At 49.0% G+C, this 24,137-nt stretch overlaps 5 protein-coding genes across 5 annotated transcripts; 3 read left to right on the top strand and 2 right to left on the bottom strand.

Moving 5' to 3' along the window:
• Positions 1–5,699: 5,699 nt before the first annotated feature.
• Positions 5,700–18,889, top strand: LOC141091696 (lymphocyte antigen 6E-like). Its single transcript, XM_073577389.1, has 4 exons — positions 5,700–5,709; positions 5,816–5,935; positions 6,541–6,722; positions 18,875–18,889. Exons 1-4 carry the CDS (start codon positions 5,700–5,702, stop codon positions 18,887–18,889), a joined length of 327 nt encoding a protein of 108 aa, XP_073433490.1.
• Positions 18,890–20,088: 1,199 nt separating this feature from the next.
• Positions 20,089–20,568, bottom strand: LOC141091608 (histone H2A type 1-like). Its single transcript, XM_073577294.1, has one exon. The coding sequence runs from the start codon at positions 20,530–20,532 to the stop codon at positions 20,140–20,142; it is 393 nt and encodes a 130-aa protein (XP_073433395.1). The 5' UTR covers positions 20,533–20,568; the 3' UTR covers positions 20,089–20,139.
• Positions 20,569–20,826: 258 nt separating this feature from the next.
• On the top strand, positions 20,827–21,292 carry LOC141091607 (histone H2B 1.1-like). Its single transcript, XM_073577293.1, has one exon. The coding sequence runs from the start codon at positions 20,869–20,871 to the stop codon at positions 21,247–21,249; it is 381 nt and encodes a 126-aa protein (XP_073433394.1). The 5' UTR covers positions 20,827–20,868; the 3' UTR covers positions 21,250–21,292.
• Positions 21,293–22,601: 1,309 nt separating this feature from the next.
• LOC141091606 (histone H4) lies at positions 22,602–22,970 on the top strand. The gene has a single exon (XM_073577292.1). The coding sequence runs from the start codon at positions 22,610–22,612 to the stop codon at positions 22,919–22,921; it is 312 nt and encodes a 103-aa protein (XP_073433393.1). The 5' UTR covers positions 22,602–22,609; the 3' UTR covers positions 22,922–22,970.
• Positions 22,971–23,350: 380 nt separating this feature from the next.
• Positions 23,351–23,850, bottom strand: LOC141091605 (histone H3). The gene has a single exon (XM_073577290.1). The coding sequence runs from the start codon at positions 23,810–23,812 to the stop codon at positions 23,402–23,404; it is 411 nt and encodes a 136-aa protein (XP_073433391.1). The 5' UTR covers positions 23,813–23,850; the 3' UTR covers positions 23,351–23,401.
• Between the last annotated feature and the right edge of the window lie 287 nt (positions 23,851–24,137).

Genomic DNA, 24,137 nt, shown 5'->3' with positions numbered 1-24,137 from the left:
AAACCCCGAAGACGATGATCCTGAAGACGACGACCCTGAAGACCACCCCGAAGAAGACGACGACCCCAAAGATGACAACCCTGAAGACGACCACCATGAAGACCACCCCAAACAAGACCAAAAAGATGACCCTGAAGAAGATGACCAAGAGGACAAAGAACATGAAGACAACCACCAAGATACAGAACAACAAGAGACAGAAGACCAAGAAGCAGAAGAACAAAAAGCAGAACAAAAATCAGAAGAACATTAAGCATAAGACTAAAAATCAGAGCAACAGATATTATCTAAATTATAAGCAGAAGAAGATTAAGCAGTGTATGGGGGTGAGTCCGTTCCTCCTTGTGGTGCCCCTGGAAAATGCCTGCTGCTGCAGGCCGAACTGAACGCGGACAAATCCTGTTGTAAATCTTTTGTGACAGGCAGAACGGCTGGTGTAATCTCCAAACTTTTATAGATAACAACTACAGGAATGCCTGTCACAAATAAGAATATGATGAAGAAGAAGAATAGGAAGAAGATGAAGAATGTAACATAAAAAGAATAATAGGAAGAAAGTGAAGAAAAAGAAGATGAATAAGGTGAAGAAGAAGTTGATGAAAAAGATGCTGCTGCTGAGGATCATGAAGGAGAAAGTGTGGGAGAAGTAAAAAAGAAGGAGAAGAGCATAGAAGTAGTGAAACATACATATCTGACAAAATATTAAAAAGGTTAACATAGTCAATATCTTTGTAACTCTGAACGTCTTAAAAAAAAAAAATTCCTGCTATTCCATTTGATTGGGCTAAATCTCTATGGCTTTAATGTCTCCTCCACCTCCCCCAATACATTCTACATTATTATTAGTTGTTTTCCTTCATGTAGAATTAACCTACAAGGAAAGAAAGGGTTTATTTTAATTCCGATATTTCTGTCCCATTGACTTGCATTGGTTTCCGGTATCGGAATCGGCGATATCCGATACTTTGTGGGTATCAGTCCGATCCGATATTTCCCTATATCGGAAGGTATCGCTCAACACTACTCAGCAGTCAGTATCACACAGGAGAGGATTAGATGCACGGCTCAGCACACAGTAGGATTAGATACACGGCTCAGCAGTCAGTATCACACAGGAGAGGATTAGATACACGGCTCAGCAGTCAGTATCACACAGGAGAGGATTAGATACACGGCTCAGCAGTCAGTATCACACAGGAGAGGATTAGATACACGGCTCAGCAGTCAGTATCACATAGGAGAGGATTAGATACACGGCTGAGCAGTCAATATCACACAGGAGAGGATTAGATACACTGCTCAGCAGTCAGTATCACACAGGAGAGGATTAGATACACAGCTCAGCAGTCAGTATCATAGAATCATAGAATCGTAGAGTTGGAAGGGACCTCCTGGGCCATCTGGTCCAACCCCCTGCTCAAAGCAGGATTCGCTAAATCATCCCAGTCAGATGTCTGTCCAGCCTCTGTTTGAAGACTTCCATTGAAGGAGAACTCACCACTTCTTGTGGCAGCTTGTTCCACTCATTGATCACTCTAACTGTCAAAAAGTTTTTTCTAATATCTAATCTGTGTCTCCTCCCATTCAGTTTCATCCCATTGCTTCTAGTCTTTCCTTGTGCAAATGAGAATAAAGTTGATCCTTCTACAATGTGACAGCCCTTTAGATATTTGTAGACAGCTATTAAGTCTCCTCTCAGTCTTCTCTTTTGCAAACTAAACATTCCCAAATCCTACAACCTTTCCTCATAAGACAGGGTTTGCAGACCGGTCACCATTCTGGTCGCTCTTTTCTGAACTTGCTCCAGTTTGTTGATGTCTTTTTTAAAATGTGGTGCCCAAAACTGGACACAATATTCCAGATGAGGTCTGACCAAAGAGGAGTAGAGGGAAATAATGACTTCACGTGATCTAGACTGTATGCTTCTGTTAATACATCCTAGAATTGCATTTGCCTTTTTTGCTGCTGCATCACACTGTTGACTCATATTCAGTCTGTGATCTATTAGTATGCCCAAGTCTTTTTCACATGTGCTGTTGCTTAGCCCTATTCCTCCTATTCTGTATATGCTTTTTTCATTTTTATTGCCCAGATGTAGTACTTTGCATTTTTCCCTGTTAAAAACCATTCTGTTTGTTGCTGCCCACTTCTCCAGTTTATTTATAGCTTTTTGAATCCTCTCTCTCTCTTCTCTAGTATTAGCTATCCCTCCTAGCTTTGTGTCATCAGCAAATTTAATCAGTTTAACCTCAATTCCTTCATCTAAATCGTTGATAAAGATGTTGAACAATACAGGGCCCAGGGCAGAGCCCTGTGGTACCCCACTTGAGACATTCTTCCAACTGGATGTGCAGCCATTTACGACCACTCTTTGGGTCCGATCACTAAGCCAGTTATGAATCCACCTAACAGTTGCCTTGTCCATTCCATACTTAGTCATTTTTTCAATAAGGATTGTATGAGAGACTTTGTCAAATGCTTTGCTGAAGTCAAGATATACTATATCTACAGCATTTCCTTGATCCACCCAATCAGTGATTCCATCATAGAAGGAAATTAAGTTAGTCTGACATGACTTATTAGTTACAAACCCATGCTGACTCTGTTTAATCACTTCATTCTTATCCAGGTACTGACATACATGTTGTTTAATAATTTGTTCAAAGATCTTCCCTGGTATAGAAGTCAGACTCACCGGCTTATAGTTGCCTGGGTCCACCTTCTTCCCCTTTTTGAAGATAGGAACAACATTTGCTCTTCTCCAGTCTTCTGGGACTTCTCCTGTTCTCCAAGAATTTTCAAAGATTATGGAGAGGGGTTCAGAAATTTCTTCTGCTATCTCCTTCAGTACTCTGGGGTGTAGGGGTGTAATTCATCTGGACCTGGTGACTTGAATTCATTTAGGTTAGCTAAGTGTTTCCTCACTATATTTCTGTTTATAGATATCCTGGATTCTTCTATTCCCTTAATAGGACAGTGAAGAACAGTTGATGTTACATTTCCTTTCTGAGAGAAAACAGATGCAAAATAGGAATTTAAAAGTTCAGCCTTCTCAACATCCTGTCTTACCATTTCATTTTCATCCTGTAAAAATCCTATAGCATCTTTGACTTTTCTTTTACTTTTGACATATCCCCAAAATCCTTTATTATTGCTTTTGACATCTCTTGCAAGCCTCAATTCATTGTCAGCTTTAGCTAATCTGATTTGTTCCCTGCAGGTTCTGCAGACAGCATTATATTCTTCTTTAGATATGCCTCCCTCTTTCCATTTTATAAACATTTTTTTCTTCCTTTTTAGCATGTGCTTAAGTTCTGTGTTCATCCATCCTGGCTTCCTTAAATGCTTCCTATTCTTCCCTCTTTTCAGAATTGTTAACAATTGTGCTTTGAGAATTTCATTTTTCAAGATTTCCCATCCTTCCTGGACATTTTTGTCTTTAAGGATATCCAGCCATTGGATCCCTCCAATTCTCTTTTTTATCACACAGGAGAGGATTAGATACACGGCTCAGCAGACAGTATCACGCAAGAGAGGATTAGATACACGGCTCAGCAGTCAGTATCACACAGGAAAGGATTAGATACACGGCTCAGCAGTCAGTATCACACAGGAGAGGATTAGATGCACGGCTCAGCACACAGTAGGATTAGATACACGGCTCAGCAGTCAGTATCACACAGGAGAGGATTAGATACACGGCTCAGAAGTCAGTATCACACAGGAGAGGATTAGATACACAGCTCAGCGGTCAGTATCACGCAGGAGAGGATTAGATACACGGCTCAGCAGTCAGTATCACACAGGAGAGGATTAGATGCACGGCTCAGCACACAGTAGGATTAGATACACGGCTCAGCAGTCAGTATCACACAGGAGAGGATTAGATACACGGCTCAGAAGTCAGTATCACACAGGAGAGGATTAGATACACAGCTCAGCAGTCAGTATCACACAGGAGAGGATTAGATACACGGCTCAGCAGTCAGTATCACACAGGATAGAATTAGATACACAGCTCAGCAGTCAGTATCACACAGGATGGGATTAGATACACGGCTCAGCAGTCAGTATCACACAGGAGAGGATTAGATACACAGCTCAGCAGTCAGTATCACACAGGATGGGATTAGATACACGGCTCAGCAGACAGTAGCACACAGGATAGGATTATCATAGAATAGAATCGTAGAGTTGGAAGGGACCTCCTGGGCCATCTGGTCCAACCCCCTGGTCAAAGCAGGATTCGCTAAATCATCCCAGTCAGATGTCTGTCCAGCCTCTGTTTGAAGACTTCCATTGAAGGAGAACTCACCACTTCGCGTGGCAGCCTGTTCCATTCATTTTTCAATCTGTCAAAAAGTTTTTTCTAAAATCTAATCTGTGTCTCCTCCCATTCAGTTTCATCCCATTGCTTCTAGTCTTTCCTTGTGCAAATGAGAATAAATATGATGCTTCTACAATGTGACAGCCCTTTAGATATTTGTAGACAGCTATTAAGTCTCCTCTCAGTCTTCTCTTTTGCAAACTAAACATTCCCAAATCCTGCAACCTTTCCTGATAAGACAGGGTTTGCAGACCGGTCATCATTCTGGTCGCTCTTTTCTGAACAAACTCCAGCTTGTTGATGTCTTTTTTAAAATGTGGTGCCCAAAACTGGACACAATATTCCAGATGAGGTCTGACCAAAGAGGAGTAGAGGGAAATAATGACTTCACGTGATCTAGACTGTATGCTTCTGTTAATACATCCTAGAATTGCATTTGCCTTTTTTGCTGCTGCATCACACTGTTGACTCATATTCAGTCTGTGATCTATTAGTATACCCAAGCCTTTTTCACATGTGCTGTTGCTTAGCCCTATTCCTCCCATTCTATATATGCTTTTTTCATTTGTATTGCCCAGATGTAGTACTTTGCATTTTTCCCTGTTAAAAACCATTCTGTTAGTTGCTGCCCACTGCTCCAGTTTATTAATATCTTTTTGAATCCTCTCTCTCCTCTAGTATTAGCTATCCCTCCTAGCTTTGTGTCATCAGCAAATTTAATCAGTTTACCTTCAATTCCTTCATCTAAATCGTTGATAAAGATGTTGAACAATACAGGGCCCCGGACAGAGCCCTGTGGTAACCCACTTGATACATTCTTCCAGCTGGATGTGCAGCCATTTACGACCACTCTTTGGGTCCGATCACCAAGCCAGTTATGAATCCACCAGTTGCCTTGTCCATTCCATACTTAGTCATTTTTTTCAATAAGGATTGTATGAGATACTTTGTCAAATGCTTTGCTGAAGTCAAGATATACTATATCTACAGCATTTCCTTGATCCACCCAATCAGTGATACCGTCATAGAAGGAAATTAAGTTAGTCTGACATGACTTATTAGTTACAAACCCATGCTGACTCTGTTTAATCACTTCATTCTTATCCAGGTATTGACATACATGTTGTGTAATAATTTGTTCAAAGATCTTTCCTGGTATAGAAGTCAGACTCACCGGCCTATAGTTACCTGGGTCCACCTTCTTCCCCTTTTTGAAGATAGGAACAACATTTGCTCCCAGAGAGGGGAGCGAACATCATAAGCCCCTTGTATAACCTGCACTCTCCCATTGGAGCTGTAGGCAGAGTTGTCCTGTGCTCCGTGGATCACTGTTACTGTCTCTGCCCTCCATGCTAGATTTGCAGAGGTATAGATGTCTATAGGTGAGCCCACGTAGATGCCGGGAGCAGCTGCTCGGGAGGCCGCTCCTCTGTGCCTACACTGGAAGGTGATGTACGTCCGCTGTAATGATTCCCCTTCTGCCCGCAGCTTACTCTCTGAAATGCTACGTCTGCACAGCAGCAAGTTCCAACTCCAATTGTCAGACTGCGGCAAACTGCACGAATGGAGAAACGTATTGTCGGACAGTGGAAGCGTCAGTCGGAGTCGGTGAGCTCAGCATTTTGGTTTTCTGGTCGTAGTCCTGTACATTCAGCTCCAGCCAGCACCGGTCTACACTGACTGTACATGTGTAACCATTTTATATCACCTGGTTATAACATGTTACAGCAGAAACGTCTACAGTCACCCTGCTCTTACAGTAAAGAACCCAGAGTCTCACTGCTTGTACAGTAAATAATCAGCAGAGTTCCTGTTCATACAGTGAAGAATCCATAGTGTCTTTGCTTGTAGAGTACAAAATCTACAGTGTCACTGCTCGGACAGTAAAGAATCCAGAGGCTCACTGCTTGTACAGTAAATAATCAGCAGAGTTCCTGTTCATACAGTGAAGAATCCATCGTGTCTTTGCTTGTACAGTAAGGAATCCATAGTCACATTGCTGGTGCCATAAAGAATCTCATCTGTGATGATGAAAGCTTCTTTCCCCTAGAGGAAGAGGTTGCCCCCTAGTCCTCTGTGTACACCGGTGCCAGGTACCGCACGCAGCCTTCTGCCGGTGACTTGTACTGAGGATAAACCACATTCTTGTTGCGAGCAGCGTTTAACCCTTCCCATCCCGGTCAGCTCATCAGATTTGCTTTTCTCCGCTGTAGGTGCGATCTCGGTTACTTCCATCACTAAGTCGTGTGCATTGTCTTGCACTCCGAGCAGCAGCGGTATTTCCGGGGCTTCTGCTTCCACCTCCTGCTGCACCACCGACCTGTGTAACGGCGGCGCCAGCGTCAAGGCCAGCTCTGCCGCCATCATCCTGGCGCTGGGATCCCTACTGACTAGAGTTGAGCGAAACGGGTCGAAAAATTTCAAAAGTCGCCGACTTTTAGCAAAGTCGGGTTTCATGAAACGAAACCCGACCCTAGGATGAGGTCGGCCACGAGGTCGGCGACTTACGCGCCAATGTCGCGTTTCAAAAGTTTGTTTTGCGCTCTTTTTCAGCCAATCAGGATCCACGGACACTGTGGGCGATGTGATGACATAGGCAGGGGTCACCACCATCTTTCAGAAGGGCATGCAAGTGATTGGCTTGCTTTGGTGGGCGTCACAGGGGGTATAAAAGGGCGTGCACGGCGACCGCCATCTTACTTCTGCCGATCTCAGTATAGGGAGAGGTTGCTGCTGATTCTGTAGGGAAGCGTTAGGCAGGGAAGAAGACAAAAAAACTGCTTCTGCTGCTAGCGATTTGGCCTGCACAACACACCAGTCACTGTGTGTGCAGTGCAAGGGGAGGCTATAAAGTGGTGTATCAGTGGTGTTGGTTGTTGGGCTGCCTTCTAAGGCTTCCTGACAGGCTGGCATTGCTGTTTACCCACTGCTCCGCAAACTGCTTTTTTAAAAGCAATCCAATCTCCCTTATCCTCTAGTCACTTTGGTCACAGCTGTGCCATCGAGCCTGTCACATAGCGCTCAGATATTCATTGGGCCTCAAACTGCTTTTTTAAAAGCAATCCCAATTTTTTTTTTTTGTCCTGCTGAGAAGAAAAAAAAACTGCTTCTGCTGCTGATAGAAATTTGGCTTGCACAACACACCAGTCACTGTGTGTGCAGTGCAAGGGGAGGCTATATTGTGGTGTATCAGTGGTGTTGGTTGTTGGGCTGCCTTTTAAGGCTTCCTGACAGGCTGGCATTGCTGTTTACCCACTGCTCCGCAAACTGATTTTTTAAAAGCAATCCAATCTCCCTTATCCTCTAGTCACTTTGGTCACAGCTGTGCCATCGAGCCTGTCAAATAGCGCTCAGATATTCATTGGGCCTCACACAATCCAAAAGTGTCCAGTGTCCAAAAGTGTGTGCAGAGATTCAAAATCTCCCTTATCCTCTAGTCACTTAGGTCACAGCTGTGCCATCGAGCCTGTCACATAGCGCTCAGATATCAGTGGGCCTCACACAATCCAAAAGTGTCCAGTGTCCAAAAGTGTGTGCAGAGATTCAAAATCTCCCTTATCCTCTAGTCACTTTTGTCACAGCTGTGCCATCGAGCCTGTCACATAGCGCTCAGATATCAGTGGGCCTCACACAATCCAAAAGTGTCCAGTGTCCAAAAGTGTGTGCAGAGATTCAAAATCTCCCTTATCCTCTAGTCACTTAGGTCACAGTTGTGCCATCGAGCCTGTCACATAGCGCTCAGATATTCATTGGGCTTCACACAATCCAAAAGTGTCCAGTGTCCAAAAGTGTGTGCAGAGATTCAAAATCTCCCTTATCCTCTAGTCACTTTTGTCACAGCTGTGCCATCGAGCCTGTCACATAGCGCTCAGATATTCATTGGGCCTCACACAATCCAAAAGTGTCCAGTGTCCAAAAGTGTGTGCAGAGATTCAAAATCTCCCTTATCCTCTAGTCACTTTTGTCACAGCTGTGCCATCGAGCCTGTCACATAGCGCTCAGATATTCATTGGGCCTCACACAATCCAAAAGTGTCCAGTGTCCAAAAGTGTGTGCAGAGATTCAAAATCTCCCTTATCCTCTAGTCACTTAGGTTACAGCTGTGCCATCGAGCCTGTCACATAGCGCTCAGATATCAGTGGGCCTCACACAATCCAAAAGTGTCCAGTGTCCACAAGTGTCTGCAGAAATTCAAAATCTCCCCTGTCCTATAGACACCTTGTACCTTGTTTTACATACTATATAGTTTGTTGGATTTTGTCTACATTTCTACCAAAAATGAGGAAGGCTGGTGGAAGAGGCCGTGGAATTGGGCTGGGGTTGGCAGCTGGTAATGATGGTGTTGGTGGTGGATCTGATGGTAGTGGCAAGAGCAAAATAGGACCGAATGCAGGAGGTGTTGAGCCTGCATCATCGTCTGGCTACATAAGGCCTCGAACGCTTAGTTTTCTAGGAGTTGGCAAACCGCTTTTAAAGCCAGAGCATCAGGAAACAGTTTTGTCTTACATTGCTGACTCAGCCTCCAGCTCTATCGCCTCCTCTTATTCAGTTGTAAAAAGTAAAAGCACTGAGTCGTCATTGGAGGCTCATGTTCATGAACCACACCTTTCCTTGTGTCCTTCACCCCAACCAAGATTGAAGGATGACGCAGGCCATACTACTGATTACTCCATGGAGCTGTTTTCACATACCATGCCTGGATTATCAAGTCAAATGGTGAATTACCCAGGCCAAGATGAATCTGACATGGAGTGCACTGATGCACAGCCGCTGATGGATGATTCTGCTGGTACATTCACTCAGAGCACTACATTGTCCTCGCAGTGTACAGAGCCAGATTCTGACCCTGATGAGACTCAGGTGCCCCTTCCCGCACACTATACCACCATACACGGTGACACAGAGGAAGGTGCACATGACATAGAAGAGGAGGTGATGGATGACCCAGTTGTTGACCCAGATTGGCATCCATTGGGGGAAGAGGGTGCTGCATCCAATAGCTCAGATGAGGAGCATCCACTGCAGACATCGACATCGCAACAGCTGTTATCTGGCAGGCCCGGAGCACTCCAAAGACAGGTTCCAAACATCAAAAGAGTTGCTGGACAGCTTGTCCAGAGGGTCAAAAGATCACATCGTGCTAGGCCGCAAAATGTCTGCCAAAGTAGGAAGAGTGCAGTGTGGCACTTTTTTGAACAAAATCCTCGTGATCAGGCCAAGGTTATCTGTAAGAAGTGCGCAAAGACCTTTAGCCGAGGGAAAAATCTGAAAAATTTGAAAACCAGTTGCATGCTTAGACATTTAACCAGCATGCACTTGCAAGGGTGGACACAACACCAAACCTCAAGTGCCACATGTGCAACTGATCACAACGAAGGTAGTCAGCAATGCTACATTGTTTCCCCCACTGTAAGCCCACCGGTTAGCACAGCAGCAAATGTTGAGGTGTCGTTGCAAGGCCACAGCAGTCAGGGAATCCCACTGTTATATCAACGAAAGACTGATTCTAGGCCATCAGAAAGAACACCAACTCCATCACCATCATCAACCCTCTCTCAGTCCGCCCTGTCCACCGCTACTTCCACCATATGCAGCTCTCAAGTCCAGCTCACCCTCCCAGACACTATGAATAGGTCAAGAAAGTACTCAGTCTCTCATCCGCGTACACTGGGTTTGAACGCCCACATTGCCAAACTAATCTCGTTTGAGATGATGCCCTTTCGGTTGGTGGAAAGCACAGCTTTCCGCGAACTCATGGCTTATGCAGTACCACGCTATGACCTACCCAGTCGCCACTTCTTCTCTCGCAAAGCCATCCCAGCCCTCCACCATCATGTGAAAGACCGCATAGTCCATGCACTCAAGCAGTCAGTGAGCGGAAAGGTGCACCTCACAACTGATGCATGGTCCAGTCGGCATGGCCAGGGCCATTACGTGTCCATCACTGCGCACTGGGTTAATGTGGTGGATGCAGGGTCCACAGGGGACAGCGGTGGTGGGACAGTGCTGCCTAGCCCACGGTACAGGAAACAGTTGGCTGTAGGCGTTCCACCCTCCTCCTCCTCCAGAAGCGAAAGCTCGTCCACAGAGCGCAGTCGTACGAGCACTCCATCTGCAGCTGCCACTGTTGCACACGATGTGTCCCCCTATCGAGCAGCTAGTGGAAAGCGTCAGCAGGCTGTGTTGCAGATGATGTGTTTGGGCGACAGACATACCGCCGAGGTGCTGGCCGAGTACTTTCAGCGACAAACTGAGTCATGGCTGGGCAGTGTACATCTTGAGGCAGGCAAGGTAGTTAGTGATAACGGCCGTAATTTTGTGGCAGCCATAGCCTTTTCAAAACTCAGCCACATACCTTGCTTGGCTCACACCTTGAACCTGGTGGTGCAGTGCTTCCTCAAAAATTATCCGGAGTTAACAGCCCTGCTCCAGAAGGTGCGAAGACTGTGCGCGCACATCCGCCGGTCGCCTGTACACTCCGTTCGTATGCAGAAGCTGCAGCGATTGCTCCACCTTCCCAACCACCGCCTGATTATCGACATTGCAACAAGGTGGAACTCCACCCTGCACATGGTGGAGCGGCTGTGCGAGCAGAGGCAGGCCATAATGCATTTGTGGGAGGATACACGGCCAGGCACTTTGAGAGCAGACATGGAGTTGACAGGTGTGCAGTGGTCGAAGCTGAAAGACCTCTGTAAAGTCCTTCAGTGTTTTGAGGAATGCACACGGCTGGTAAGCGCAGACGACGCCATCCTAAGCATGAGCATCCCACTTATGCGTCTGCTTATGCAAACTTTGACGCACCTTAAGGAGCAGGCGTCTGCAGCCAATGTTGATGAGGAGGAAGAGGAGGAGGGAATCCTTGATGACATTCAGCCATTGTCTGCTCAGGGACCTCTCCTGGACGAGGTGGAGGAAGAAGAGGAGGAGGAGGATGATGATGGGGATGATTACTTAGGGGAGGAGGATGCATCTCGTGGGGCAAGTGAAAATGTTGGCGTGGCAAGGTCTGGTACAGGGTTTGTGCGTGACTGGAGGGATGTGGATTTGCCAGAAAGTGCTCCTCCAACCAGCACTCGCAGTGCATCATTGACACCGGGAACATTGGCCCACATGTCAGATTATGCCTTGCGCATCCTAAAAAGGGACCCCCGCATTGCCAAAATGATGAACGATGACGACTACTGGTTGGCCAGCATCCTGGATCCACGCTATAAAGGCAAATTACAAAACATCATGCCACAGGAGAACCTTGACCTAATATTGGCTAATAAACAAGCAACTCTGGTAAATCGGTTGCTTGAGGCATTCCCAGCACACAGCAGCGGTGATGGTTCTCACACGAGCCGTACGGGCCGGGGGCAGCTTGGCAGAGGTGTTCGTGGTGCACACAGCAGAAGTGGCGTTGGAGACAGGGGTTTCATGACAGTGTTGTGGACTGATTTTTCAAGTACCACTCACACAACTGGTAATACAGCATCGATGGAAAGTGACAGGAGACAGCAGTTGTCAACTATGGTTACAAACTACTTTTCCTCCCATATCGATGTTCTCCCACACAGGTCATTCCCCTTTGACTATTGGGCCGCTAAACTGGACACCTGGCCTGAATTGGCCCAATATGCCTTACAGGAGCTCACTTGCCCAGCTGCAAGTGTGCTATCGGAAAGAGTCTTCAGTGCAGCTGGATCAATCCTGACAGAAAAAAGGACCCGTGTGTCAACCCAAAATGTGGATGATCTAACCTTCATTAAAATGAACCACGCATGGGTTTCCAAGGATTTTGTCCCACCTTCCCCTGATGACACATAGGGTGACAGAAAAATGGCTTGCTTTGGTCCACCTCTTCCTGGGACTTCACCTATTTCGCCTTTTGCATAAGCTGAATGTCCAACATCGACATATGCCACTTTCTAAAACTCCCTAACTGTGCTGCCTCCCCCCCCATGGCCGGGGTCACCACCTAGCGCACGACACCGTGCGAGTGCCGTTGCCCTGGACAGGTGGGTAGGCCGACTCTTGGGCGCGGGCACTGGCACAGGGTCCCTCATAGTGCAATCAAGTGTCTCTGACGGTGGTGGTGCACACCCGCCGTCAGACACACCGCTGTACTATGAGGGGCCCAGTGCCAGTACCGACGCCCACGAGTGGGCCCCCCTTGCTTGGGCAGGGCCCCAGCATTTGCAATCTTTACCTCTCCCTGCTCCTCCGCTGTGTAATCTGGGCCGTCAAATCCATACTGTGCCTGACACCGTTTGAGCCTGCCTCCTGATGTATAGACATATATTTTGAATGTGTACGCTATCCATACATGTTATCCGGGGAAACGGTACCCTTTCTAACCTTTGTGCAATCACGTGCAATCCATACTGGGCCTAACACCGTCTGAGCCTGCCTCCTGAGACATATATTTTGAATGTGTACGCTATCCATACATGTTATCTGGGGATACGGTACCCTTTCTAACCTTTGTGCAATCAAGTGCAATCCATACTGGGCCTAACACCGTCTGAGCCTGCCTCCTGAGACATATATTTTGAATGTGTACGCTATCCATACATGTTATCCGGGGATACGGTACCCTTTCTAACCTTTGTGCAATCACGTGCAATCCATACTGGGCCTAACACCGTCTGAGCCTGCCTCCTGAGACATATATTTTGAATGTGTACGCTATCCATACATGTTATCCGGGGATACGGTACCCTTTCTAACCTTTGTGCAATCACGTGCAATCCATACTGGGCCTGACACCGTCTGAGCCTGCCTCCTGAGACATATATTTTGAATGTGTACGCTATCCATACATGTTATCCGGGGATACGGTACCCTTTCTAACCTTTGTGCAATCACGTGCAATCCATACTGGGCCTAACACCGTCTGAGCCTGCCTCCTGAGACATATATTTTGAATGTGTACACTATGCTATCCATACATGTTATCTGGGGATACGGTACCCTTTCTTACCTTTGTGCAATCACGTGCAATCCATACTGGGCCTAACACCATCTGAGCCTGCCTCCTGAGACATATATTTTGAATGTGTACGCTATCCATACATGTTATCTGGGGATACGGTACCCTTTCTCACCTTTGTGCAATCACGTGTAATCCATACTGGGCGTGAGAACAGCTGGCGAGCTGTTAAGCAAGCTACAGCACCTGTGGTTTGCACACGTAAGTTTTTCATTTTTTCAGGAATGACGGTTAGGCCTAATTCCGGAACTTCAGTTGACCTGCACTTACTGGGAAATCATTGTTCGCGGGTAATAATTGTAATCAGTGATCACCATCACTAACGTTGTTCAGCGGGTTATCTGCACCTGTAAGCGACAAACGCTGGCCTTTTCAGTGTAGCGCACATGCAGCCACGGACATGTAAGGGCATGACACACCAGTTATTGGCCAATCTCATGTGCCAGAGACTCACGTGTCCCTCTAGTAAGCCAGACTCGGACCGCGGGGCATGACGGAGTCTCGTTCGTTAACGGAATTAAGCTTGCAATGTGTGCATCTGTTCTGTAGCTGGCATGTTTGAGGTTTCCCAGGTGGAGTCGAATTTAACCCTAGGCTCCACTCCTGGTGGTGCCCTTCTGGACATTCCTTTAAGGTTCAGCTTTGCAACCATACTGCCCATGTAAAACAAACACTTTGCCTTCATGAACGCTGTTTGGAGGGTCATGACTCGTGGGAATAACGCCGCCCAATCAGTTAACCTGCTAGAGAGATCGTTCGTTGCTCCCAAGCATGACATCACACTCCCTAGGAGGAAGGTAATGCCACTGTGGCGACCGTACTCCTGGGGGCGACACAAGTGCACTGATGCCCAGCCACTGCTCGATGAATCTGCTGGTACATTGACCCAGACCACTACATTCCCCTCGCACGCTACACGGCCTGAATCTGACCCTGATGAAACTCAGGTTACCCTTCCCATATACAGTTCCATCTTACACCGTGACAAAGAGGAAGCTGCAGATGAAAGTGCAGGTTCGGCCCACCCGCCATCAGACACACCACCGTACTATCAGAGGCCCTGTGCCAGTGCCGTCACCAACGAGTGAGCCCCCCCTGCTTGCTCAGGATCACAGCACTTGCAAGGTTGAAATACTGTGCAGTGAGATGGAAGATGGGGACGACGAGGAGTCCAGACAAGTACAGGGATTCCCTAGCGAGGAGACTTATTTCATTGTTTTCAATGTTGGGACAGCAATTTTTGAGGAGCACTATACTCTGGAGAATGATAGATGGGGCCCACCATACACTGGAACATTCCAAAGGTGGACATCAGACACTGGAGCAGCATTTACAGGGCCCATTATACACTAGAGCATTAGAAATGGGGCCCATTATGTTTGGAGCATTATTTGGGCCCATAAGACAGTGGAGCTTCATCCATGGGGACCAACATATACTGTAGCATTATGTGGAGCTCATCATATACTGTTTCAAACATTATATGGGACCAATGATTCTGTATGGAGAAATAGATGGGCCTCGTCATGAGATGTAAAAAGTGAAGTATTTTTCATTGTACTATACCGCTATTTCTCTGCCGTATCGGAGCATCATGAGTTGTGGTATGTGTTAAAGGGGCGCTCTTTCGCCCAGGGCACATGAAAACCTGGAGCCAGCCCTCCCCCCCACAACTTTAGCCAAATAACCCCCATTTTTCAGTGCGTAACTTGTATTATGAAGTTAATTAAGGTTGACAAGCTTAAGTAAGAAGAATTGATGCATTTGGCATTCAAATGGGCACTGTAGGTGTGTTTCCTGTCCTCCTCACACTGCCGACTTTTATTCCCCATTGACTTACATTGGGTTTCGTGTTTCGGGACGACCCCGACTTTTCCCTATAATCGGACGATCTTGCTCGACCCGACTTTTGGAAAAGTCGGGTTTCACGAAACGAAACGCGACCCTAAAAAACCAAAAGTCGCTCAACTCTACTCCTGACAATCCTGAAGAGCTCAGTCCTGTAACCGCAGACGTGAGACACCAGCACAACACAGAAATAAAGAGATCGGAACTTCATGGACCTAGATTTCATTTTTCTTCCCATTTCTGAAAGCTCTGCTTCCTCTTTCAATGAATGAAAAGAATCTTGTTCACATCTGCAGAGTAAAAGTCTTGATTAGCTTTATACTTTTCACAGCTGAGGGATTGCTGCAATCGTATCCAGACAATCCTCTGTGGGAAACAGACTGATAGAGTGTAACACAATATTCTGAGCAGAGATATGTCGTCATGTGTTTACCCCACGGAGGATACCACTGTGGCAAACCCTCAGCTGTGCGGGCAGGATGCAGTTAGGATTGTTCTCCAGGTTCTCTGTCAGGTGTATTATAAACCTAATTGACTTCCATGTAGAAACCATAAAGTAACCTAAATTATGGGCATCAAGTACCTTGGGGCAAAGCAGGGATTGTGTGCCCCCATGGACAATTAGAGCTCCCTGAGCCCCTTCCTCTAGTCCAGTGTTCAGCCTCTTATCCCCAATCCAATGTACTGTATTTTAGGAAAACATTGATGAAAGCCTCCTTTGCCTTCTAATTTCTGCTTTGTGTTAAAATCAAACATAAAATTTTAAAAATAAAAGTTCTACACATTGATTTTGACTTTTGTTATTACATTTGTCTTTTTTATGTAACACTATGTTACTCTTGCCCCAGGGGTCAACCTAGCCTCTCTGCTGCCTGAGGCGAACTACAAAATGGCGCCCCCCAGAGTAAAATCAGTACAAATAAATCTGGTTTACTCTACTAGCCCAACCTGCCGCACATGTAAAATACACACACTTTTAAGTAGGGATTAGTGTTGAGCGATACTATCCGATACCCTAAAATATCGGATCGGATGGTATCGGCCCGATACGAAAAAAGTATCGGGTATCGCCGATTCTGATACCGGAAGTCCCATTCAAGTCTATGGGACTTCCGGTATCGGAATAAGAGAAACCCTTTTCTCTCCTTGTACAGCCTCTCGGGGGGGGGGGGGGGGTGTACGGATCTTCCAGGGGTCTGTGCCGACTACCTGGGGGTCTGTGCGGACTGCCGGTGGTCTGTGCCCGCCTGTCGGTGGTCTGTACCGACTGCCCGGGTGTCTGTGCCGGCCTGCCGGTGGTCTGTACCGACTGTCCGGGTGTCTGTGCAGGCTGCGGGGGGGCTGTGCCGGCCTGCCAGTGGTCTGTGCCAACTGTCCGGGGGTCTGTGCAGGATCGTCTGATGGGACTACAAGTCCCATCGGGCGATGCCTGCTACCATGACGGTGATTGACACATTAGCCAATGATGGGACAGTAGTAGTCCCATCATCCGGCTTATGTGTTGAATGTAAAAAAAAAAAAAAATACATACTACATATATACCACATGGATGCAACATATATACCACTGTGCCGGCGGTCTGTACCGACTGTCCGGGGGTCTGAGCATTCTGCCGGGGGGCTGTGCCAACTGCCCGGGGGTCTGGTATATTTGTAGTATGTATGTATTATGCATTTTTTTTTACATGCAACACATAGGCCGGATGATGGGACTACTACTCTCCCATCATTGGCAAATGTGTCAATCACCGTCATGGTAGCAGGCATCGCCCGATGGGACTTGTAGTCCCATCGGATGATCCTGCACAGACCCCCGCAACCTGCACAGACCCCTGGACAGTCGGCACAGCCCCCCAGACAGACTCCCGGTATATGTGGTATATATGTAGTGTGCATGTTACATATATGCAGTATGTAGCATGTATGTATTTTTTTTTTTTTTTTACATTCAACACATAGGTCGTATGATGGGACTACTACTCTCCCATCATTGGCAAATGTGTCAATCACCGTCATGGTAGCAGGCATCGCCCGATGGGACTTGTAGTCCCATCGGGCGATCCTGCACAGACCCCCGCAGCCTGCACAGACCCCTGAGCGGTCGACACAGCCCCCCGGTGGGCCGGTACAGACCACCGGCAGGCCAGGACAGACCCCCGGGCAGTCGGCACAGACCCCCGGTGTTAGGCGTCGGATTCCTGGCACTGCACAGCAGGAATCCAGAGCCAGACATCCTGCGGTCTCCCATTCTCCTCCGAGCGCTCGGACTCCTGCTCAGCAATCTCGGCGAACCAGGGATTCCCCGCAGACTCGTTCTGTGAGCCTGGATGTTGCTGCCACCTCTGGTGCAGCAATGATAACGCAACCTGCTTTGCAGGGAACTGCTCTAGAGGCTAAGTCCTCGCGCCGTGCGACTGGGCATGCCCGCAACTTGTCCTCTCAGTGGAGAGCAGGGGTCACATGTGAAGGTCCTATGTCGGATCTGATTGGTCCTTCCTATAGTACTGGAAGGTCCCGGAAGCGCATGGCTATAAAAAGCCTGCATGGCGGCTCGGCCATGCGCTAGTGTAGCATATTATTCTGTGTGTGTATGGTGATGGATGCATGGACTGGTGTCTGACTTATTATGAAACCCCTTCCCTCGGATATTACGAATGGTGACAGTATGTTGGGTTAGTCAGCTCCAGATTGTGGCAGGCTACACGCCACTGAGCCTTCCTCACCTACACTAGCGTCCGTCGGTGCCCGGCTCCTCCGGCATCGTCGCTTAGCGGCTTCAGTTACGGCCGCGCTGCAGTAGTAGCAGCTTTTGGTGTTCGCAGCTGCGACGCCACACGCCGGCTGACCTGTGCAGCTAACAGGTTCAGCCTTTACGTCTAGTTCATACTTTGGCGTCTCTGTGACTAAACAGAGTCCGCTCTCAGGCTCTCGGGTGACGTTAACCCGAGCGCTGTTTCGCACTTCTAGCGTATCTGCCATTGTCCAGCAGCGGTCTTGTCATCTACCGCACGGTGGACCCCGGGCGGCGAACGCGCCTTCCATTATTTATATCTGGTGCGTTCCGCCGACCCTAACACCCGGTATATGTGGTATATATGTAGTATGCATGTTGCATGTATGTAGTATGTTTTTTTTTTTTTTTTTACATTCAACACATAGGCCGGATGATGGGACTACTACTGTCCCATCATTGGTTAATGTGTCAATCACCGTCATGGTAGCAGGCATCGCCCGATGAGACTTGTAGTCCCATCGGACGATCCTGCACAGACCCCCGCAGCCTGCACAGACCCCCGGACAGTCGGCACAGCCCCCCGGCAGCCCGGTACAGACCCACGGCAGTCCGCACAGACCCCCGGGCAGCCGGCCAGACCACCGGCAGGCCGGCACAGCCCCCAGGGCAGTTGGCACAGACCACCGGGAGGCCGGTACGGACCCCGGCAGTCCGCACAGAACCCCGGGCAGTCTGCAAAGACCCCCCTCCCCCGGAAGGCTCGAACTGACGGCGCATCATGATGACATCATTTCGGCAGCCAATCAGAGCCACAGCAGTGGCTCTTTGCATTATGGGAACTTCCGATTCCGATATTGAAAAAATATCGGTACTCGGTATCGGAATTCCGATATAGCGAATATCGGCCGATACCCGATATTTGCAGTATCGGAATGCTCAACACTAGTAGGGATATATTTGAAACATCTATCTTTACACTTGTCTTTCAGAGTCCCTCCTCATAAATGAAACAAGATGTGTCTGCTTATGTGTCACACACCACATGGCCACCTAGGGTTGGTAAATGCTACAATGATAAAGCCGTGACCTAGGAGTCAGGAATGCTTCCAGGGGTGATCCCCATGATGTCCCCTGTCATTGCAGCAGTGTTTCCATCATTTTCAGATGTTTTTAGACCTGAAAAGGACCCTCGGGGGGATCCATGTAGAAATGCTGGGGTCTCCCATGCACTTACATTGGGCTCGTTGTTCTGTCCAAGTACCTGAGTATTCAAATTTGCTCAACCCGAACGAGCACCCGAGCTCTTTACTGCTCGCTCCTCACTAGGTATGATGCTTTGATCTGTGATATTTTAGCAATGAAAGAAAAGCAGGAGGATTCGTGGTTTATTGGCTTTATTAATTCTTATTTTTCTGCGTTACTTAGTATTTGTTCAGTGAAGCCTGCGGCTGATTACACTACACTATTGTGGGGTTAACCCTTTTAGTAAGTATTATCAGGACTCCCAGTTGTGTCTGCAGTGATTACAGGGGGCTGCAAGCAGCAGATGCTCTGGAGGAGCCCGATGTGAGCGCTGCCGGGGGCTGGGGAGAAGGTGCCGCATCTGTGGACACTGCTAAATAAGGGTAGATCAGCAGCAACACGGCAAGTAAGGAGTTAAACGGAGGAGGAAAGACGTCTATGTACGTCAGTGAGGACGGCGCTTTACCGAGGATTCCCGCTCATTGTCTGATCACAGGATCCGTTGGGGGATTTGAAGTTCCCGCTCTTGTTCCGCGGAGGATTACTACCGGTCACGGCTGACAGCGGAGATCACAATCCGGTCACCCGAGAACCGCGCTGAGTCCAGCCCTCCAGAGCCGCCATCACGGGATCGTCCTCCGGGAGGAGCCGCAGTCACTGATGTGGAGAATCGCCGGCAGCGGCCGCCAACTCCCCCCGATAGGTGATCACTGCGTGTTATCTCCACAGCGATGTCAGGGGCCGGAGGATCAGACACTAATGAGGGACTCCTCTCCCCCCACAGGTCTGAGGCTTCATATGATATTATCCCATTCATCTCCCGACACTCCAGTGTTTTGGGTAGAAACCGCACAGCGGATTCCAGTGTGCGCAGCAACCTACAGACTGGTGGCGGCAGCCCGTGGTGTCTGGAATGTGAGGACCCGAGATCAGCGGCGTCAGCTCTGGTGGTGACGGGGTGGGTGGCTCTTAGAAGAGCCTTTGGTTGTGTAGGTGGGATCGGCGGCAGCGCTCACTTGCTCTTGCCGGACTTGCTGCTCTCGGTCTTCTTGGGCAGCAGCACGGCCTGGATGTTGGGCAGGACGCCCCCCTGGGCGATGGTCACCCCACCCAGCAGCCTGTTCAGCTCCTCGTCATTGCGCACCGCCAGCTGCAGGTGTCGGGGGATGATGCGGGTCTTCTTGTTGTCCCGGGCGGCATTACCGGCCAATTCCAGGATCTCAGCGGTCAGATACTCCAGCACAGCGGCCAGATAGACCGGAGCGCCGGCGCCCACCCTCTCGGCGTAGTTGCCCTTGCGGAGAAGCCTGTGCACACGGCCAACCGGGAACTGCAGTCCTGCCCGGGATGAGCGGGTCTTGGCTTTAGCGCGGACCTTCCCTCCTTGTTTGCCGCGTCCAGACATGGTGGTGATCGCTGACAAGAACAAGAAACAGAAAAAAAAAAATCTGAGTGATATAAGGCAATAGCTGCGCGGCTGTCGCTTTTATAATCATCTGCCCCGCCCTCCTCTCCTGTCATTGGATGGATCACAAGCTACCAATGTAAATCAGACTTGTGGAGCCACCAATGAGCTGCAGTGGGCGGAGCGACTCACGGTTCCGTTGGTCACATGACTTTGTCACCCAATAGCACGGCGGTGTGACAGCAGAGTCATTTGCATGGCCGGGCTATAAACTCCTGTGGGAGGAGCAGGGTCGTTATTCTTCACTCTTGTGCGGAGACGTTTCTCGTTCCCATCATGCCTGATCCCGCCAAGTCTGCTCCAGCTCCCAAGAAGGGCTCCAAGAAAGCCGTGACCAAGCCTCAGAAGAAGGACGGCAAGAAGCGGAGGAAGAGCAGGAAGGAGAGCTACGCCATCTACGTGTACAAGGTGCTGAAGCAGGTCCACCCCGACACCGGCATCTCCTCCAAGGCCATGGGCATCATGAACTCCTTCGTCAATGACATCTTCGAGCGCATCGCAGGGGAAGCCTCCCGCCTGGCTCACTACAACAAGCGCTCCACCATCACCTCCCGGGAGATCCAGACCGCCGTGCGCCTGCTGCTGCCCGGAGAGCTGGCCAAGCACGCCGTGTCCGAGGGCACCAAGGCCGTCACCAAGTACACCAGCGCCAAGTGAGATCTGCTCCGCCATCACCCCAAAGGCTCTTCTAAGAGCCGCCCACCCCCTCACCATTAGAGCTGCTCCTCCGCTGCTTTTTTTTTTTAGGTCCTTGTCTTGATCTCACATCTGTAGCGGTTTCTCCTGACCGGCAGCTCCTGCGCACTGGGGCGGGAGACAGACACCACTTACATCTGCAGTTATGAAGCGCAGGGCTGGAGGTGAGGATGATGAGGGTGGTAGTGAGAGGAATGTACTGACAGCCACGCATGCTCCACACTTCCTTCCATCCGCAGCTCCAGAGACTTGTCGCCACATGGAGACTTTACCCTGGAGTTACAGCTGGATGAAGTGTTACAGTTTATGTCCTCAGAGGTTGAGACCTTAATGGCGGAGTGAAGAGCTGGTGGATTGCAGCTGTGGAGACTCCTCAGGTCTGTTCATCAGGCTGCGGGTAACGATCTGAGGAGTCTCCTATTTATCCACAACACAGAAATCATCCAGCCGAGAAGACGAGTGATGAGAAGCAGAACTGTGAGGAGAGGAGCAGCTGTGGCCATAAACCCTGCAGCAGCTCGTCCAGGAGGAGGGCGGGGGCTTCACTGCCCTGTGACTGAGGTCTGCTCCGGGGTCCTGATGCCTCCATTGTCAGAGGAAGACCAATCCATGAGGTCCCTTCGTTCCTGTACGGTCAGAGGTCTGTAGTCCGACATTGTTCTGTCTCTTCTGAGATTTAGTCCCCTTTATACAGGAGTCTGTGATCAGCTGGATGTGGTGATCGCATGTGAGCGTTAAATAGAGGTGGAAGTCGTTTTTGCGGTTTGGTTGGTTCCTGACGGCGGAGTTTTGCTCCTCTGTTTCTCTGCGGTCATTAGAGGTTGTCCGCATGATTTCTCTATAGGAAAGGTCATCACAGATCCGTGTGTGGAGACAACCAGGTAACTTACCGGGCAGCAGCTGATTTTCCTCCGATGTCACCCACCCTTTCCTCTCCAGCCCGGTGGAGGCGTCTGATCGATGATGATCTCCCAGAGATTGATTAATTTCCAGCCTGAATCTCACATTGACATTAATGGAGAAACAAATAATTTTGTGTCTCCGAGCAGCAGCGGCGCCGAGATGAGGAGTTTTATTGACTCTTACACAAATACAGAAGCGGGAAAAACAACAAAATAAGAGCGGGAAATTCAAAATCGCCAACTGTCTTGTGCTCAGCCAATCAGATGAGAAGGGGAGGAGCTAACTGCGAATTCCATACTTGAAATCCCGCCCCGGAAACACGTCATCTCGCCAGTCCTCGCTCCGGTCCGCATTCTTCTATATAAAGGAAGGACTCTGCGCTCATCAGTCATAGTGTTCTGCTGCTGACTACGAGACGATGTCTGGTCGCGGTAAAGGAGGGAAAGGTCTCGGGAAGGGCGGTGCCAAGCGGCACAGGAAGGTGCTCCGTGATAACATCCAGGGCATCACCAAGCCTGCCATCCGCCGTCTCGCTCGCAGGGGAGGCGTCAAGCGCATCTCCGGCCTCATCTATGAGGAGACCCGCGGCGTCCTGAAAGTCTTCCTGGAGAACGTGATCCGTGACGCCGTCACCTACACCGAGCACGCCAAGAGGAAGACCGTCACCGCCATGGACGTGGTGTACGCGCTCAAGCGCCAGGGCCGCACTCTCTACGGCTTCGGAGGTTAATGCGTCTCCGCTCCATCCTCACCCCCCAAAGGCTCTTATCAGAGCCGCCCACATCTACTTAGAAAAAGCTATGATCTCCGCTGTGTTATGTGGCCAATTGGTTATCTGGATATACTATATGGGTCATGAATTCCTGTATGGATGAAATATCTAGAGCGCTTTATAGAAGCTAAATCACAGTATATATACATTCACCACACTCTGAGGGTACACACACCTTACCCCTCTCCCTATATTAACGTTGGTTATGTTATAGACGCCGCATGTTTTACAATGGATGAGAATAGAGAAACGTGAGATTTCAGTTATCGCTCAGCAATCGTGATATCAGAAACCGCAGCCGCCATCTATTCCTTAGAGAGTGCGATCCGTATATGTAGAACACGCACATAAACCTGCAGTTCAAGACTCCGCTCATTTTTGGAAAGATTTGGTGGCTCTGAAAAGAGCCTTTGTGTTGTGGTTGGAGCCCGGGAAGATCTAAGCTCTCTCCCCACGGATCCTGCGGGCCAACTGGATGTCTTTGGGCATGATTGTTACCCTCTTGGCGTGGATGGCACACAGGTTGGTGTCCTCGAACAGTCCCACCAGATAAGCCTCGCTGGCCTCCTGCAGGGCCATCACCGCGGAGCTCTGGAAGCGCAGATCAGTCTTGAAGTCCTGGGCGATCTCCCTCACCAGGCGCTGGAAGGGAAGCTTACGGATCAGCAGCTCAGTGGATTTCTGGTAGCGGCGGATCTCACGGAGAGCAACTGTTCCTGGGCGATAACGATGCGGCTTCTTCACTCCACCAGTGGCAGGAGCGCTCTTCCTGGCGGCCTTTGTGGCCAGCTGCTTGCGAGGAGCTTTCCCTCCGGTGGATTTGCGGGCGGTCTGCTTCGTCCTGGCCATAGCTCAATGTAGAGATGAACAGATGTGATGAGCTGAGCGGCGGGAGAAGGGTATTTATGCTCCAGGGCGCGTCCTCATTGGGCTATAGGAAACACGCCCCCTGCACGCCACTGGTTGTGTCATAAAAAAAAGAAGCCAATAAGGACTTGATGCGTTTAACCAATCATTGTGTAGAGCAACTCCGCCTCCCTCTCAGTAACCCCGCCCCCTGTTGTCCCCGCTTCCTCCGAGGCGGTTCACATCATCCTTACACACGGAATATGGAGCAGACGCCACTGACGTAAATGCACGGCCGTATCCGTGTACACAGCGCTGTACAGTGCAG

The sequence above is a fragment of the Dendrobates tinctorius genome, unplaced genomic scaffold, assembly GCF_039654945.1.
Source record: "Dendrobates tinctorius isolate UK_male_01 unplaced genomic scaffold, ASM3965494v1 ptg000055l, whole genome shotgun sequence".
Taxonomy (NCBI): domain Eukaryota; kingdom Metazoa; phylum Chordata; class Amphibia; order Anura; family Dendrobatidae; genus Dendrobates; species Dendrobates tinctorius.
The sequence above is the reverse complement of the archived record's forward strand: the minus strand, read 5'-3'. Positions and strand labels throughout refer to the sequence as shown.

Coding starts and splice junctions, on each gene's coding strand:
- LOC141091696 (XM_073577389.1), top strand. Junction 5,936..6,540: donor GGAAGCGTCAGTCGGAGTCG/GTGAGCTCAGCA, acceptor TCTCCGCTGTAG/GTGCGATCTCGGTTACTTCC.
- LOC141091608 (XM_073577294.1), bottom strand. CDS start 20,532: ATGTCTGGACGCGGCAAACAAGGAGGGAAGGTCCGCGCTAAAGCCAAG.
- LOC141091607 (XM_073577293.1), top strand. CDS start 20,869: ATGCCTGATCCCGCCAAGTCTGCTCCAGCTCCCAAGAAGGGCTCCAAG.
- LOC141091606 (XM_073577292.1), top strand. CDS start 22,610: ATGTCTGGTCGCGGTAAAGGAGGGAAAGGTCTCGGGAAGGGCGGTGCC.
- LOC141091605 (XM_073577290.1), bottom strand. CDS start 23,812: ATGGCCAGGACGAAGCAGACCGCCCGCAAATCCACCGGAGGGAAAGCT.